Source organism: Cucurbita pepo, chromosome LG03 (genome assembly GCF_002806865.2).
Source record: "Cucurbita pepo subsp. pepo cultivar mu-cu-16 chromosome LG03, ASM280686v2, whole genome shotgun sequence".
NCBI classification, from domain to species: domain Eukaryota; kingdom Viridiplantae; phylum Streptophyta; class Magnoliopsida; order Cucurbitales; family Cucurbitaceae; genus Cucurbita; species Cucurbita pepo.
The window spans coordinates 2,075,131-2,092,201 of record NC_036640.1 but is presented as its reverse complement, the minus strand read 5'-3'; the positions used below and the strand labels follow the sequence as shown (position 1 = coordinate 2,092,201).

General features: G+C 36.4%; 4 protein-coding genes across 7 annotated transcripts; 1 reads left to right on the top strand and 3 right to left on the bottom strand.

Annotated features, from left to right (window-relative positions):
* Positions 1 to 176: 176 nt before the first annotated feature.
* On the bottom strand, positions 177 to 3,579 carry LOC111789680 (OTU domain-containing protein At3g57810). 4 transcript variants are annotated; one of them, XM_023670322.1, is made up of 6 exons: positions 3,402 to 3,579; positions 1,057 to 1,650; positions 846 to 967; positions 732 to 772; positions 529 to 627; positions 177 to 430 (listed from the first exon to the last, which is right to left on the bottom strand). In XM_023670322.1, exons 1-6 carry the CDS (start codon positions 3,562 to 3,564, stop codon positions 253 to 255), a joined length of 1,197 nt encoding a protein of 398 aa, XP_023526090.1. In that variant the 5' UTR covers positions 3,565 to 3,579; the 3' UTR covers positions 177 to 252. The 4 variants fall into 4 exon arrangements, with proteins under 4 accessions (XP_023526090.1, XP_023526092.1, XP_023526093.1 ...); XM_023670324.1 differs by having other exon boundaries at positions 3,406 to 3,490; XM_023670325.1 differs by lacking the exon at positions 3,402 to 3,579 and adding an exon at positions 3,128 to 3,382.
* A 1,880-nt stretch (positions 3,580 to 5,459) lies between these two features.
* On the top strand, positions 5,460 to 7,835 carry LOC111789847 (transcription factor bHLH130-like). The gene is made up of 6 exons (XM_023670554.1): positions 5,460 to 6,410; positions 6,666 to 6,952; positions 7,043 to 7,213; positions 7,295 to 7,360; positions 7,441 to 7,509; positions 7,591 to 7,835. The coding sequence occupies exons 1-6, from the start codon at positions 5,996 to 5,998 to the stop codon at positions 7,663 to 7,665; spliced, it is 1,083 nt and encodes a 360-aa protein (XP_023526322.1). The 5' UTR covers positions 5,460 to 5,995; the 3' UTR covers positions 7,666 to 7,835.
* Positions 7,836 to 8,771: 936 nt separating this feature from the next.
* Positions 8,772 to 10,473, bottom strand: LOC111791418 (3,9-dihydroxypterocarpan 6A-monooxygenase). The gene is made up of 2 exons (XM_023672746.1): positions 9,517 to 10,473; positions 8,772 to 9,433 (listed from the first exon to the last, which is right to left on the bottom strand). The coding sequence occupies exons 1-2, from the start codon at positions 10,459 to 10,461 to the stop codon at positions 8,795 to 8,797; spliced, it is 1,584 nt and encodes a 527-aa protein (XP_023528514.1). The 5' UTR covers positions 10,462 to 10,473; the 3' UTR covers positions 8,772 to 8,794.
* A 1,214-nt stretch (positions 10,474 to 11,687) lies between these two features.
* Positions 11,688 to 16,142, bottom strand: LOC111791148 (bZIP transcription factor TGA10). Its single transcript, XM_023672380.1, has 11 exons — positions 15,892 to 16,142; positions 15,702 to 15,808; positions 15,268 to 15,344; positions 15,017 to 15,169; positions 14,869 to 14,937; positions 14,722 to 14,781; positions 14,559 to 14,636; positions 14,405 to 14,489; positions 14,028 to 14,299; positions 12,549 to 12,788; positions 11,688 to 12,065 (listed from the first exon to the last, which is right to left on the bottom strand). Exons 1-11 carry the CDS (start codon positions 16,017 to 16,019, stop codon positions 11,916 to 11,918), a joined length of 1,419 nt encoding a protein of 472 aa, XP_023528148.1. The 5' UTR covers positions 16,020 to 16,142; the 3' UTR covers positions 11,688 to 11,915.
* Between the last annotated feature and the right edge of the window lie 929 nt (positions 16,143 to 17,071).

Below are 17,071 nucleotides of genomic sequence, written 5' to 3'. Positions count from 1 at the left end.
AATTTACCCTCCAACTCAGCTTCTCACTCACGCGATTAGGGTCAACTACTCGTCAATATTCATCATTAGACAAGACAAACTCGACCTACAAGTCTATCTGCAGCTCTAGGATATAGTCGGGGCTCGTGCGATTGACTAGGTTTAGCGTTAGCCCAAGCCTAATGATCCTATAACGCTAAGTTGAACTCATTCGATCAAATTTTGGATTTATTTTAAAGAATAAAAAAAGATGTAATTGATTGAATTAGAACACTAAAGCTTTGATCTACCTGCTGGTCCTTGATTTGCAGGAATTTGCAAAGCATCGTAATGGCCAAAACCATGGTAGAGAACCCTGATTGGATTATCCTTCCCATATTCATCGCCATATTCAGCAATGGATATCAACCCACCAGCATCTTTATCGTACATGTACACTATGATAGGTGCCCTGCACCAGCAACCACACCCTCTTCATCATGAACCATTCACTCATATATGCACTACTACACACACACACACACACACACAGTGAGAGCAAGAGCTTACTGAAGAACATGTGAAGCCATGAACAACTCCGGCTCGCCTCCCCAGACGTGCGGTTTTTGCATATTTGACACGTAAGTATCGAAATTGCCTTCCACAAACCTGTTGACAACACAAGCAACTGTTCATGTTTTATCCTACAAAAGTAATGCCATTGATATGAAACTCCAGTCGAGCGAGAGAGAGAGAGAGAGAGATTGATTCACCATTCTGTTTCCTCCCGCCTCTTGATAAACTCATCTGCAACCTGAAAGATGGGTGATCCATGATTTTAAGTAAAAATGAATCTTAATAGCTACAGTAGAATGTGCGTAACGTACTTTAGTCCGCAACTCGTCTGCCAATTCTCTCTGAAGACTCTCAGTCGGAGCTGACTTCCCGGATCGTAAGCAAGCGCCATGAGCAACCGAGCGGAACAAACATCGTCCATCTCCAGGAATTCCTGTCCAGAACAAACAGGTTTCTTAATCTATGCTACTTTGCTAACACGATTTAACGTAAAACAAGAAAATGGAAGACTTCGAAGCTCACCGATGACAGAATAGTCGATGTAAACCTTCTTTCCATGAGAGAATTTGACATGAGATGAATCATAGTTTTCTTCATTACCCTTTTTGTCACAGGCTGCTTCAGCATGGACTGGTTCAGAAGCGGAACAACAAACCACCCATCCAAAAACTAAGCCAGCAGAAGCAGAAGCACATCTTTCTGGCCATCGCATGTTATACTTGATTTTGCTACACATCCCATCACTGGGGACTGATATCTTTGCATTCATACCTTTGCAAGCCAGTGAAATTTCAAGTCCTCTTCCACGCGATCCTCCGTCGGTGATCAAATCCTTAACCGTTAAAGCCTCAAAGTCATTTAGCCGTCTCGAGAAGCAGTAACTGAGACAGCCTCCCTGAATTCTTTGGCAAATGTTTGGTGAACAAGATGATATGATCGTGACAGATTGATCGCCATACTTTGGTCTCGAAATTCCATAAGAACAGCATGAAGTTGGTGTTCTTTGGGAAAGCACTGTACAGATGTTGCTGCCCATCTGTGTGCAAACACGGAAGTTCAGGGGGATAACGTTCCTCGTGCAAACACTGATTGAACCAATACTCATGGTGGTGTAGCCTGAGGAATTAGCAGAAACAAAAGATAAAACAAGAACAATCAGCAAATGAAAGCATTCCATTGGTACAAAATGCAGAATCACAAACGTTTTAATTGGTTCTAACAGGCAAAGAACTTGTTTCACTAAAAAACTAAGACACAATGTGTTCCATATCACTCATTGTTCTAAAGAGGATAAAAGGATGGCACTAGATGAAACAACGGTTTACAACAGCAATCCGAGACAATAATTCAAGTTTTTCCTTACGTAGTGGAAACGCCTTACATTCAAAAGTGTGTATAGGGATCATCTATAAAGTGGGCCATTTTGAATGCATTTAGATGGCACCGATATTACTGCAACAGCCATCAATGTTGAGGATTGTTGGGAGAGGAGTCCTACATCAGCTAATTAAGAGGTTGTTCATGAGTTTATAGGTAAGAAATACATCTCTATTGGTATGAGGCCTTTTGGAGAAACCAAAAGTAAAGCCACAAGAGCTTAAGCTCAAAGTGGACAAAATCATACAATTGTGGAGAGTCGTGATTCCTAACATGGTATCAGAGCCATGCCCTTAATTTACCCATATCAATAGAATTCTCAAATGTCGAACAGAGACGTTGTGAGCCTCGAAGGTGTAGTAAAAAGTAACTCAAGTGTCGAACAAAGAGTGTACTTTGTTCGAGGGCTCCAGAGAAAAGGAGTTGAGTCTCAATTAAGGGGAGGTTGTTCAAGGTCTCCATAGACCTCAGGAGAGGCTCTATGATGTATTTTGTTCAAGGGGAGGATTGTTGAGGATTGTTAGGAGAGGAATCTCACATTGGCTAAGTAAATAATACATCTCCATTGGTATGAGGGCTAATTAAGAGGTTGTTCGAGGTCACCATGAGAGCTTATGCTCAAAGTGGACAATCATAATATTGTGGAGAGTCGTGATACCAAACAATCAACGACAACAAGTGGCATCAAGGCAATATTTTTTTGTTCTCCCAGATTACGTCCCAACTCATTAGATAGGAATCCAATGGGGGCAGGCACGCACCAGCCAAGTCAGTGGGGGATCCAGTCGAGCTCCTTCCCCCACATAACCATGGCACCACATAACCATGGCACGAGCACGAAAAATTGATCGTTTTCTTATCACAACTTTTTTCATAGTGCCTAATTCACTAATTCATAGGGAGATACTCAAACTTTTGTCAGAAGGGATGATCTGAAGTAGATATAATAAACAATCTTATCGAATGCGACATCAATTTCAACCCAACAAAACGCATAGAATCAATCTCAAATATCAATGACTAAGAATTACAGTTCAACCCCAATGATTCATTTTCTCGTTAATATGGATTCGCATAATCTAAGAATTTATGAAATGCAAACCAGAGTTCCAACAAAAGGCTAGAAACGCACACAGCCACAAGAACATTAACAACGAAGAACGAAAGGGGAAAAAGAAAAACAACAAGGTTTGAAGATAATAAGAGTCCCCATTACCATAAATCAAAGAAAAATGGCAAAATCAAGAATCTGCAGACCTGAACACAAAGCTTAAAAAAGAGCAAGAATCACAAGAACAAATTAAAAAAACGAAATCAAACGACGAAAAATGCACAAATGACGAAAAGAAGATCAAAATCAAAGAGGGGGATAAAGAAGGGAAGTAGATTTAAAGTTGAAGAAAAGCCCAAACCACGTAAAAGAAAGAAACAACAAAAGAAAACCCAAAATCGGCATAAGATTCAAGAAATGGGGTTTAAGGAAAGAATACCCACAACGATAGGTTTCCGATTAATGTTGAGCCACGAACACACACACACACACACACACACACACACAGACCCTTTTGGGTACCCAAATAGCTTGGAGATTAGACCAGGGCCATGGCCATATTGTCTCGTTGAATTTGCTCTGGTTTCACTTCGTAGCTTCATCCAGGCGCTGCTCGAAGTTCATAGAACAAACAAGAAGATTATGAAATCGACCCATTAACACGTTGTCCACAACACAAACATTTGGGCCTTTTGGGCCTTTGGGCCTTTTGGGCCAAACTATGGGTTTGAAGATTGGGCCTAAGAAATAAAAACAAATTTCTAATTAAATTAATAATAAATAAAAAATAGAGAGGACCGCAGGACAAAAATTAAATAGTTAAAATAAAAAAATAAAAAATAAAAAATAAAAAATAAAAAGTACTGAAGTGAATGCAAGTCTCACGTGTACCTGTTTCCCTCCACACAAAAATAAGTCTTACTTTATTGGGAACCTCTCTCTCTCTCATCACTTTCTCTCTCCTCCCCAAAGTTTTTTACTTTTTTTTTAATTTAATTTAATTTAATTTTTTAATCACGGACCACTTCAATTCTCAAATTCAAAAATAAAAAATCCCCAATTCCCTTCCCAATTTGGTGTTTAAATATATCAATTACGAAATTTAAAAAATGGGTTAGTTTTCATTTTAATAATTAATAAATAAAATGTCCGCATTTACGACATCCAGCTGACGTTCATTTGCGTGTCGGTATAACGACGTTTTAAATGACATTTACACCCTTGACTATTGAGCCAAATTCACATTTCTTCAACCAGAAATACGTCATTTACTTCCCGTGTAAGAATTATATAAATTAATAAATAAAAAAATTGATTCTAAATGGATTATTTTAGAATCCAAAATTAAAAAAAAAATGCATAATTAATATTCTCTTTTAGTTCCATTTTTAAGGAAGGGTGCAATCAGATTCTATTCCACAATCTGATTATATTCAAATCAATAATAATAATAACAAAATTTAATAATTATTGTGCTAAAAGAAATTATTCTTTGAGAAAATCATTGAAAATAAATAAATAATAATAATAATAAAAAAGAAAAAAAAAGAGAAGAAAAAAGAATAAGATTTCTCCTCCATTTTGTAGGCCTTTGAACGTGACGTTTCATTATAAAGCACTTTCACTTTTTTCGCTATCATATCGTTAAATTATTATTTTATTAATATAACCTTCGAATAACGTCAAATTAATTAAAAAAATAAAAATTAATTCAATATATTACTCGATCGATTAAATTAAATACTATTTTTTTAGTATTTTCGATTGTTTTTTTTTTTTTAATTCGAGAAAAGAAAACTTGTGGGAGAAGGAAAGGATAAAGTTGTGAGTTGAGGGAGGAGATATTGATTGGGAGGTGTGGAGGTTTCTAATTAAAAATAAATAAATAAAATAAATAAATAAATAATTATTTAAATATAAATAAAAAAGTGGTTGGGAGGATCATTTGAGCAAAGGCGTTTGGCTTTCTATGAAAGACGGCTGGGAAAAAGAAATGAATAAAAAAATAAAATTCACGAGGGGGGAGGAGGAAGTAATCAGATGCGGCATGAATCCGGTGCGCGCGGGTTCCATTGGTGACGTCACCGCATATTTTAATTTTTAATTTTTAATTTTTAATTTCAGCCGATATTCTGATGCCTTGTCCATGAAAACAACATCGCCCATCTTCTTTCACAATACTTGTGTAATAATATTTAAATTATAATTTATTATTTTTATTTTAAAATTTTAAATTTTGAATTATATTCATATTATAAGCTGAAAATAGAAAGCTACAATAAATAAATAAATAAATTAATTAATTAAATTTGTACAAAAAATAAATAAAATAAAATAAAGTTTCTCGTAAGTAGAGTATCTTTGTCCACGTCCCTACCACTTTCCAAAACNTTTTTTTTTTTTTTTTTTTTTTTTATATATATATATTTATAATAATACCGAAAATGGGCTCCGCTAAGCTAAGAGCAGTGTGAGTATTGGCGAAATGTCGCCCCAAAATAGAAAACTTTGTCTCGGTCTTCGTTTTAATGTAATTAAAGCAAAGAGGATGGATATCAATGGCGCTTCTGTAATAGCAGCAAAAGCAAATCCTTAAGGCCGCGAGTGGGAAAACCCCGATTTGCCCTCTTTCTCTTTCTATCTCTTTCTTGTTCCATAACAAGATTGATTTGCTTTCTTCTTCCTCCTTCTTTGATTTTTGCCCCATTTCTTTTATCTTCTTTGAAATCCCTCTTTTCATATACTCTGTTTTTTTTTTCACTTACTATGGCTTCTGATTAGTTGCTTCTTTTGTGGGTCGGTTTTCATTATCCTTAGCTTCTTCTATAAGATCTTATCTTCATTCTGCTTACAAATTAAGCTGTTGAAATGACCCATTTCGTTGGTTCTTGAAAGCGAGAGACGAATTTCTCGGATTTTCTATAGGTATGATTAAGAGGGTTTTGGTTTGAACTTCCATTTTTGCTGCTGTTCTTCAAAAGGGGGATTCGGGGATTCGGGGATTTGGGGTTTGGGGGTTTTGATTTTTGATTGATGGGTTCGAATACCCACCACAGTTTTCAGCAACCCAATTCGGCGTTGCTTCGATTTCGCTCTGCTCCCAGTTCTCTGCTTGCGGATTACGCTCAGGGGATTGATTCTAAGCGCTCTAATCCCTTCGAGAGCTCTGAGTCGGAGCGGATGGTTTCTAGATTTGGGAGTCGTAATGACTCCGAATCTCCGGCGGCAGGAAACTATTGTTCTGGTCTCCCGCCGCATTATCCCCGCCCGAGCACCGCCGTGAACTGTTCTTCTTCCTCTTCTTCTTCTTCTTCTTCTTCTTCCTCTTCTTCATCTTCTTCTTCCTCTTCTTCTTCTTCAATGAGTAGCTCTCTTGGTTTTCTGGGTTCTAATCTTGTTCGTCAGAGTAGCTCTCCTGCTGGAGTTTTCTCTCAACTCAATCAAAATGGTGAATCTCTCTGTCTCTCTCTCTCTGTTTTACTTTTGAGAAATTTTAGTTCCATTAATGGCATAAGTCAACCTCCCCTGTGAATTTCATCCCATTTCATGTTTAATCTGATCTGATATATATATATATATATATATTGATGGATGAATTCATAGTTTTATATTGTTCTTATTGAAATGATTTGATGTTCATCTCTGGATTATTGAGTTGAAATGAAGTTTATGTTTAGATTCTTGATGAACTGATTGTATGTAGGCTATGGTGGGGGAAGTTTTAATAGGCTGAGTGGTAGTAATAACAATGGTGGAGGGGAACTTAGCTTCTCCTCTTTGCTGCCTTCTTCTCTGGGAATGCTTTCTCACATCTCTGAACAAGTAATTGGGAATGAAAAGCTTACAAACACCAATGGAGAGCCTCAGTTCTTTACTCCGACCGGGTTCCCGTTCGCTTCCTGGAACGAATCGTCGCAGTTTTCCGAGCCTTTTCCTGTCGTAAAACACGACCCGGATAGTAATAGGAAGTTGTTTTCTAGTAGCCATCAGGTATGGATTATATTGATTACCTGAGATGATCATAAGCTGTGTTTTTCTCTTTTGTGTATATGATATCAAAGCATGTTTCGTGTCGATTAGAACGGCGAGATCGGGAACCGAGTTCATTTACTATCGCACCATTTGAGCTTGCCGAAGAACACATCCGACATACCTTCCATTGAGAAGTTGTTGCAGCTCCAAGACGCTGTTCCTTGTAGAATTAGAGCGAAACGAGGCTGCGCTACTCATCCACGCAGCATCGCCGAACGGGTGAGGGAACCGTCACATTATATTCATCACTTACAAATCTATCAAATTACTAATTCATATCAAATCACAATCCATCAATAGGTACGACGAACTCGAATCAGCGAGCGTATGAGGAAGCTACAAGATCTTGTACCAAACATGGACAAGGTATACACACATATATAAAAACTCCCTTCCTAACATACAAATCCCACATTCAAAACTCATTTACGTTCATCATATTACAGCAAACGAACACGGCCGACATGTTGGACTTAGCAGTCGACTACATCAAAGAGCTTCAGAGACAGTTCAAGGTACAAGCTACTTACATTCACTCCGAATCAAACGAGGTTTACTAGAGACATCTTTTATACATGTTCTTTTTTTGTTTGCAGACGTTGAGCGATAACCGAGCGAATTGCGTGTGCGTGAATACACAGAAGGCAGTATCAAATCAGATAATACGATGAGACGGGGACGGGGACGGGGACGGGGACGGAGGAAGTAGGGTTGTTGTTATACAATATAAATATGTGGTTTGTAAGGAATAAGAAGAGAGTAGAGACTGAATGGGAAAAGAAAGAAGAAATTTGTAATAGAAATATGTATGGAATAATAATAAATTAAATGTTTTTTTTTTTAATTTTTAATTTTTAATTTTTGTTGGAATTAAATAAATAATTAAAATAAAAGTCCCAAATAAGGAAAGGGGCAATGGATTTGCCGTTGGATTTGAACCCATCTTTTCAAACTGTCTATTGGTGGATTTGTTATTTGACGTGTTTTAATACCTTTTGTCTCATTTACCCCTAACCTTTGCCTACCTTCTTTTTATTTTTATTTTTTATATTTATATTTATAATTTATCTGCAAGAACCATCGTGCGATCTCATAATCCACCTACTTGGGGGTTCAACGTCCTCGGTGACAGACCATTCACTGTTTAACTTTAATATCAGTCTAAGCTCACTACTAGTAAATATTGTTCATTTTGGTAGTCTCACAGTCTAAGTCCACTTATTTGGAGGCTTTTGGGTTTCTTTTTATTTATTTATTCATAATTCTTTAATTTTTAAATATAATTATTTTTAAATAATGTTTGAGGATCAAAATAAAACTTCAAATTAGATTTAAAATTATTTTCTTTTTATTATATATTTATTATCATGGTCCCAACAATTATTGAGTTATATATATATATATATATATATATATATTTTTTTTTTTTTTTGATTGATTGAAAAAATAATTTTCCATTTAATAATTATGGAGCAGTTAAATATGATAATAAATATATAAAAAAAATGTTATTTTATCCAATATTTAAATATTTCACCAATTTTTAAAAGGAAATTTGAGCGTACAAATAAAAAACTATACAAAAGTCCAATTTTAATGATGTTTTTCCATAAATTTTTGTATTATTACTTTGATTATTTATGGTACGGAAATTAATTAATTAATTCTTTGAATTTTTTTATTAAAACATAATTATAATTACTTTTCGAATTATTTTATTAAATTATATTCGAATTGACTTAGAGAAACTTAAGAGATATATTTATACACGGATAAGATGCATATCGACAGAATTTATAATTAAGTATTCTTATTAATGGGGTCGGCATAACGAACGAGCGGTGTTGCCATCTCGGCAGCGAAACCTGGCCCGGGTGTCAAATCGATGGTGTTGCCGTCGCCGTCACCGTCAACCTTCCAATCAAACCGCTGCACCATGGCTGCCATTGCACATGGGAAAACTAGCAAGGCAAGGGAGGAACCAGGGCAACCTCTCTTCCCACTCCCAAACGGAATATACCGGAAATTTTGCCCCTTCATCTCCATACGGTGGCTACCAATGTTCTCATTTGACCCTTCTAGAAACCTCTCCGGCAAGAACCTGTCGGGCTCCGACCAAGATTCTGGGTCTCTCATGACAGCATAAGCGTTGACCAAGACTCGTGTTTTCGCCTTGACTAGTGAACCGTTGATGATGCAGTCATCTAAACATTCTCTGATGATCAACGGCGCTGATGGGTGCAGCCGGAGTGTTTCGTTCACCACCGCACGGAGATACGGGAGGTTAGGGAGGTCGGATTCTTGAACTAGCTTCTCCTCTCCGACCACCGAAATTATCTCTTTTCTTAACTCCTCCATTGATTTTGGACGATTCAAAAGCTCAGCCATCGCCCATAATATCGCTGTGGCTGTCGTGTCAGTGCCCGCCATGAAAAGATCCTAAAAGTAAACAATATCATATCATTATGGAGAATCGTGATTCTTAAAAAAAAAACATGCAAAAATTAAAATCACGAACTCACGAGCAAGAAGGATTTGATATCTTTTCTTGTTATGTTCATCTCCGCATTTGGATCGTTGTGACACTCGAGCAAGATGTCCAATACGTCTAGTTTTCGGTCGGGATCGCCGCCGCCATTGATGGCGGCTTCATGCTCCTTCATTATCCTCTCCACCAACCCATCAAATCTCTTCATGGTTCTAACAAATTTCTTGCCATTTCCAGAGAAATCAAGCACTTTGAAAGGTCCCAAAATGTCTCCCAAACTCAATTTCCCAGCAAGCCTATTGATCTTCCACATCAAATCTTGAACTTCTTGAGCTTCATCAATTCCATCACAACATCTTGTGCTCAAAAGCATTCTTGATATGATATTATTTGTCAAAGTGGTAAATTCCAATCTCAAATCCGATGGTTTCTTTTCTCTTGAATTTGCTTCAATTCTCTCCACTAGTTTACCCACCTCGTCCCTTCGGATTGCGGAGGCGATAGCGAGCTGTGGCGGTGAGAGAAGCCGTGTCATGGTAAGTTTCTTCATGAATCGCCAATAGGGTCCGTAGGGAGCCATGACGAATCTCGACCCTCGGTATATGAAGTGCTCGGAGGCACCGAACTCCGGTCGGGAGAGGAAATTGTGCTCGTGAGTTTTGAGGACCTCTTTGGCAACTGTAGCGGTAGAGACGACGACGCATTTGGATGCGCCGAGTCGAAGCTCGATGAGGGAGCCATAACGACGAGCTAGGGTTTGGAAGGAGGTGACTAGAACTGGGGTGAGAAGGTGGAGATGGCCGATGAGAGGGAGGGCCGGTGGGCTCGGGGGCAGCGCGTAACCGCCGGGGATCGAGGATTTAGGGTTTGGGAGAAGTTTTTTGAGGAAGAAATGAAGGAGGAGGGCAGTGATGAACCAAAAGCACCAAAATTGAGAGGGAAAGGTGATGTTATGAAAGATGGTGGCCATGGTGTTCATTGTGGTGATAGGTAGGGAGCAATCTACTCTGTTAAACTTACCCTATTTTGATCCATTTTATAGCATATGATCGTGATCCCATGCACCAATGGCCCATATTATAATGAATACTTAATATATATTTTTTAAATTATAACGTTATTCTCGATTTTTCATTAACATTTTAAAACTATATTTGAAGTAGAAATGTGAGATTACACGTCGGTTAAAGAGGGGAACGAAGCTTATAAAGGTGTGAAAACTTCTCCCTAATAGACACGTTTTAAAACCGTGAGACGGACAATGATACGTAACTGGTAGAAGTGGTCAATATCTGCTGGCGGTGGGGTTGGATTGTTATAAATGGTATCAGTGCAAGACATTAGGCGGAGTGCAAGCGAGGATGTTGGTCCCCAAGGGGGTGGATTCTGAGATCCCACGTTGGTTGAGAATAAAACTTATAAGGGTGTGGAAACCTTTCTCAAGTAGATGCGTTTTAAAATCGTGAGGTTGACAACGATATGTAACGGGCTAAAATGGACAATATCTGCTAGCAGTGGAGTTGGACTATTACAAATGGCTGCCAAAGAAGGTGGACGGTGAGATCTCACGTGAGTTGGAAAAGGGAACGACGGGGTGTGGAAATCTCTTCCTAATAGACGCATTTTAAAATGTGAGGTTGATGACGACACGTAACAAGCCAAAACAGACAATATCTACTAACTATGAACTTGAGTGTTATAGACAAAAAAACACCAAACCCGACTTAAAATGGTTATGAAATGAAAAGGGCAATATCGTAATTTTAAAAAAATAAATATTTTTGAAGGTTGGTATAGGGTCAAAATCAAGGAAAACCCTAAATACAATTAAAAAAAAAAGTGGTACAAAGGGAATAAATAATAATATTATTATTATTTATTATTATTTGTCTTGGTTTGCATGGCTACATAATTAAAAATTTTGAATTGTGGTCCTATTTTAATTTTTTTTTAAGCCATGGAAGATCATCATCACACTTTTTTAATAAAATATTTGATTACGAATCATCCGAATCCTGTAATTCAACGATAATTAACATGTATTGTTCTAATAAAAAATTAACGAACCCATAAGAGATTATTTTAGATATGATTATCCAACGTCCTCAACTAAGAGAACCAAAGTTCGAATCTTGTACTTGTTGCGGTTGAAAATACATAAATATGATCAATTAAGAGAACATAGAGTTTATCATATTACAGACGTTGCATGATAAGATCGTACCGACATATATTATTTGTCTATTATCTATTTTTTTCTTTTATATTTCTTTAGTTATAACGATGGAGTGAGCGAGAGAGAGAAGGGTATATTTGTCTATATATCTATATTGTTCTATAGTTATCTTAGAGATCGAGAGTTAAAAGGAAGTATGAGAAAGGGAAGAAGTTAAAGACGAGAGTTTTGGGACTTAAAAAGGGTCGTAATTTGGTTTAATCTTGCCTTGGACGAGCCAACCACAAGGAACTAAGAGCTCGAAGTCGATGGAAATACTCTGCAATGGCTAGCAAACACCTTGCGGCTTGACGAGTCGTCAACATTTGATGCAACCGGTGAAGCGTTTGGTGCCTTAAATTGTCCGCCTATAATACCCATTAACAAACACAAATTCAGCAAAAAGAAATACATATGTATACGTAACACGTAACACGAAATATCATTGAACTTTCAAGGGTGAGGTCGGGTTTCGAAGGGTAGGTAAAGAACAAAATGAAAATAGACGATGACTTATGCAAGAGAAAGACATATTCGTAGATTCTTTAGAACCAACCAACCAACCACATGGGCATATAATAATGGGACAAGAAAAGGTCGGTTTCGAGTTGGAGATGGGGTAGGTCTGTCCAGCTCCGAATACTCAAATCTTCCGCTCGTAAAAGTTAACGTTGTCGGGTAAAAAAAATCCGTTAATTATTATCGATATTCTTTTACGATGGTTATATTATTTTGAACAAATAATTGGTAGCTTTTGTCCTATAGTTTGTAAAAGAAATGATAACATACTATAAGTTTGATGGGCATTATTAAGAGAGAGAAAGAGGGGGAAGAGAGAGAAAGAGGGGTACCTGTCTTACAAAGGCTTCAAGAGAGGAGAGCTTGTTGATGGCTAAGGTCATCTGCCCCATATAGTTAGCCATATTGGGAGGGGTACTCAATGAATCAGAGGTGATGGTGTCTGATAAGGACTGGTTTAGGGCTTCAAGCCCTTGAGACAATGCTTCCTCACTCTCTTGTGTTGATTGTTGCAGTCCACAAATGTTCATTAGTTGTTGCTCTGTTAATGGCTCTACTTGACCCATTATGATCTACGTGCCACAAGTATAACCCGTATTAGCTTACGTCTCGTGTTTTCAATCGTAACATTTTATTTGAAAATTTTGAGTTGGTGACCTGAGTAACCCAAATAAAGTTCACAACCCAACTTGAAAAATCAAAAATTCGATTTAGTTTAGAAGTATGTCACGGTTGGATTGAGTTGACCCGACCAACAAAATATCAATCCACAAACCGAACCGAATTTTCAATCTTCAAAAAATTTAATCTAACCTAAACTCGAACTAACCTAACCCAACTTGACTTTTATGATTTGGGTTTGGATTATCTGGGTTGGTTGAGTAATGCCGAACACTCCTAAGCTAAGGTCAGAATTATAAGAACGGTTATTATTTTTAAATATATAACTTAATTAAAATACAATATTATAAAATAATTTAAAAAGATTAGTGTAATATATATATATATATATATATATATATATATATATATACAACTAGGTCTAATATTGAATGCAACTATTATTTGTATATCCATCATAATACTATTTTTATTATTTTAGGAAAGCTATAATTTATAAGACAAAGTTTGAAATGATATTTTTTCTGAAAATATAAAATAAAATAAAAGAATTAATAAAAATAAAATAAAATTAGGTTTAGAGAGAGAAAAAAACATTATTTCCCATTTGAAATTGTAGCAAAGAGGAATTGCCTTTCTAGAATGTTATACCTAATCCTTACATATTGTGGAAAATTTCAATACACTTTCGTCATTTAATATGGATATTTTGTTAGCAACCAAACATCCTAAGTTGTTGCATCTCGTCCTATGATTTTACCCTTTTGACAACGTTAAATTTGTGTCTTGTTTTCTCAGTGTCGTGTTCTAACAATATCTAAATAATCTGTCCCGTGAAGGAGGACTTATTCGATATGATTAGAATAGTGCAACTGGTAGTCATGAAAAATTAGTCCGATCAACTGTTCTTATAAATATAATACAACTATTGTAACTTTGATCTAGGAGTGTTCATATGACTCGATAACTTAACTAATCCAGATAATCAAAACTTGGGTTGGGTTAAGTTTATTTTCATTTGGGTTAGATTAAATTTTTGTAAAATCGAAAATTCCGTTGAAAAAGGTTTGTCGGGTTGCATTAAAGTGCATGTAAACGTTCCTTGTGTAATTAATTTTGGTTACATGAAAAAGTTGCAGAAAATAAGGAGACTTGAAAGTAAGAGAAGAATGAGATAATGATGAAGGTACCTTAATAAGCTCGGAGGGCCTAAAGTCGCCGATCCACATGAAGCATCTCTCCGCCGGCGTCTTCCACATGCCGGAGACAAGGTGGAAGACGTCGGACCTAGCAACCATCATCTTCAAGTTTAGAACCTCGTCGTAATGAGCCAGACAACTATCGACAAACAACCGCAATTCGTTTTCCCGTAGATGTTCTTGCACCGCTGCTCGGAGCTCGCACATCAAGCGGTGGTGCTCCTCTTGCCACCGCCCGTATTCGATGTCGAACACCGCCGCTTCTACACATAATCAAAAGAATGATCATAAGGAATACTATCATCATTGGACAATATCATACTATTGTAGAGAGTCATGATTTCTAACAGAGAGATATGGAATGTTACCAGTGGTGAGGTTATGGAGGCCGACGGGAAGTCCTTGGTCAGGTCCTAAAACGGCGCCGCCACCGCCACCGCCGAGAAACATACCCTAATTAAAGAAAAACAAGAACATGAAATAAAGAAAGGATCTTTAGAGAAGAATATTTATATTATATACCTGAGTTCTTGCTCTTTGTAGCTCTTGTTCCAGCTGCGTGAGCTTAATCCTACTCAATTCTAGCTGCTGAACATACGCCTGAAAATTCATGAAAAAAAAACACCAAAAATTAGGCAAAAAAAAAGACAAGAATTTAGGCTAAAAAAAGAACAAAACAAGGAACCTTTTTTCTCAGCCTGCTTTTTCTAGCAGCCTCTCGATTCTGAGCCAGTCTTCTAAGGGTCTGAAAATGACCAAAATGAGTGTTATTAAGGTTAAAAAAACACCCAAAAAAACATGTTTTTTAAGGAAAAAGGTGGGATTTTGAGACCTTGGGGTCTGGAGTTTTGGGGGCTTCTTGGTCTGAGCTTGAGGTCAGCCCTTTCTTGTTGGCTTCACGCTGTGACAAAAGGGTTTAATTTAATAATTGAAAAAAAAAAAGGACATGTTGTGTAATATTTAAAAAGAAAAATGGTTACTTTTGGAGGTTTGGGATGAGGTTCGGTTGTCGTGGTTTGGGTTAGGGTTGGTCCGGATACGGTGGCTCCATTGCTGCTTTGGTTGGCCAACTCTTTGGACGGCTCTGATGGTTTGATCTTTGAATCACCATGGTTAATCATTGCTGTGCTTCCCTACACCAAATCCAAATTCATCATCAAATTCAAACCCAAATAATAATAACAAGTTGGAGACGATGGGTTTTTTTTTTTCTAATTTTATTTTAATTTACTTTTATCGGCAACGGGTCGACATGCATCGGCTGCGACGGGAAGATGTTCAACATCGGCGGTCTCATGCTCGAGTTCTCTGCAAAGAAAACTGATTCACTACACAAAATCTCTGACGACTCTCATACTATGTTAAACAAAATAGATTGCGAAAAATTGCGAAAATTTTAAAAGGGTTTGTTTGTTAGATGGATTTGAATGCATGTAATGAATCTTTGGGCCCATACCCTTAATTCATGATGAAATTTGATGAAATTATTGTATGCATGAAAGGAAGGGAATCACTCAAAACCCAGAAACAGAAACAGTCAAAGAAGTACAACAAAACAAGATCAAATCAAAAAATCAGTAAGAACCCATGTTGTAAGTGTGAAAGAATCTTCAAAAAAATTCAAAATTTCCAAAAAATTCAACAAAAAAAAAGGAAGGAAAATACGTGATTGGTGATGAGTAGTAGTGGTTGAAGAGGGTTCTTGTCCATCCAGATACAGAAAAAGGGCTTGATCCAATTCTCCCAAATCATCACCTCCTCCATCTTTGGTTCTAAAAATTCAAACAAAAACAAGAAAATAAGAGAAACCCAATTCAGAAAGAGATCAAAAAAGTAAACTTTGATGAAAAATTACATGAAATTTGATGAAATGGATGGGAGATTCATGGAGAAGGGTAATTGATCAGCAAAATTGTTGTTTTGGAAGCTGAATAATGAAGGAGTTTGTTCTTCTTCCTGGTTCTTAATATTGGAAGAAGCCATTAAACCCAAGCTCTTCTTCTTCTTTCTTCTTCTTCTTCTTCTTCTTCTTCTTCTTGTTGATGATGATGAACAATCCTTTGAAGATTTCTTCACTAATTACTCCATTAACGGCGGCACCAAGCTTCACCTCNTTTTTTTTTTTTTTTTTTTTTTTTTTTTTTTTTTTTTTTTTTTTTTTTTTTTTTTTTGGTGTATTCTTTGATTTCAATTTCGATTTCTCACATATTTGTATGATCCCTTTGAGAAAAAGAGAGAAAAAAAGGAGTAATTAAGAGAGAGAGATGATCAGTCGGTTATGAGGAGAGAGAAAGAGGAGAGAGAAAATGGATTGAATTGAATGAAATGAAAATAATCGAGGTAGAAGGTAGAAAAAAAAATATTTTTTGTTTTTTTTTTCTTTTCTCTCTCTAGAAATTAAGGACTTTCCATAAATCAAAGTTTATTTATTTTTATTTTTATTTTTTTTAAATTTTTTTCCCAAGTCAAATGGGTTAAAATAATCTAGATTAAAATTTAAAAATTCGATCTTGTATGAAACCCACGACCCACCAACGCTCGTGAAAAATTGGGTTGATGGGTGTGTTTATTTGATAATTTAGGTCAAGTTGAGTTCATTTTGACGAGATAAATTATGAATCAGTTATTTGGGTTTGAACGACGGCGATAATATTTATGGTAAGAAATAAAATTTGGTAATATTAAATATGTAAATTTGAAAAAAAGTTAAAAATGAAATTTTTACACCATTGCATGAGCATAAAAGTCTTCAAGAACAAGTAACTTGAGGAGGGAAAAAAAAAAACAATTTTGCTATCTGTTAATTTCATTAAATGTTTTATGTTTCTTTTTAAAACACGTCGAACCAAACATAACATATCGCGTCATATTACCATGTACGGTTATAAAACGATTCATGGTTTCGAGGACATTACCATAATTTATTTTTTAAAATCTGACCTAAAATAAAAATTAATTTAAATTTTTCTAACCGTAGATGATTATCTTCACAAACTAACACGAGTTCTTTTAACATGTTTACTGAGGAAATTTCA

Coding starts and splice junctions, on each gene's coding strand:
- LOC111789680 (XM_023670322.1), bottom strand. CDS start 3,564: ATGAAGCTACGAAGTGAAACCAGAGCAAATTCAACGAGACAATATGGC. Junction 968..1,056: donor CATCGACTATTCTGTCATCG/GTGAGCTTCGAA, acceptor TGTTCTGGACAG/GAATTCCTGGAGATGGACGA. Junction 628..731: donor AGGCGGGAGGAAACAGAATG/GTGAATCAATCT, acceptor TGTTGTCAACAG/GTTTGTGGAAGGCAATTTCG.
- LOC111789847 (XM_023670554.1), top strand. CDS start 5,996: ATGGGTTCGAATACCCACCACAGTTTTCAGCAACCCAATTCGGCGTTG. Junction 7,214..7,294: donor CACGCAGCATCGCCGAACGG/GTGAGGGAACCG, acceptor ATCCATCAATAG/GTACGACGAACTCGAATCAG. Junction 7,510..7,590: donor AGCTTCAGAGACAGTTCAAG/GTACAAGCTACT, acceptor TTTTGTTTGCAG/ACGTTGAGCGATAACCGAGC.
- LOC111791418 (XM_023672746.1), bottom strand. CDS start 10,461: ATGAACACCATGGCCACCATCTTTCATAACATCACCTTTCCCTCTCAA. Junction 9,434..9,516: donor ATATCAAATCCTTCTTGCTC/GTGAGTTCGTGA, acceptor GTTTACTTTTAG/GATCTTTTCATGGCGGGCAC.
- LOC111791148 (XM_023672380.1), bottom strand. CDS start 16,019: ATGGCTTCTTCCAATATTAAGAACCAGGAAGAAGAACAAACTCCTTCA. Junction 14,637..14,721: donor AAAGCAGGCTGAGAAAAAAG/GTTCCTTGTTTT, acceptor ATGAATTTTCAG/GCGTATGTTCAGCAGCTAGA. Junction 14,490..14,558: donor TACAAAGAGCAAGAACTCAG/GTATATAATATA, acceptor TTCTTTAATTAG/GGTATGTTTCTCGGCGGTGG.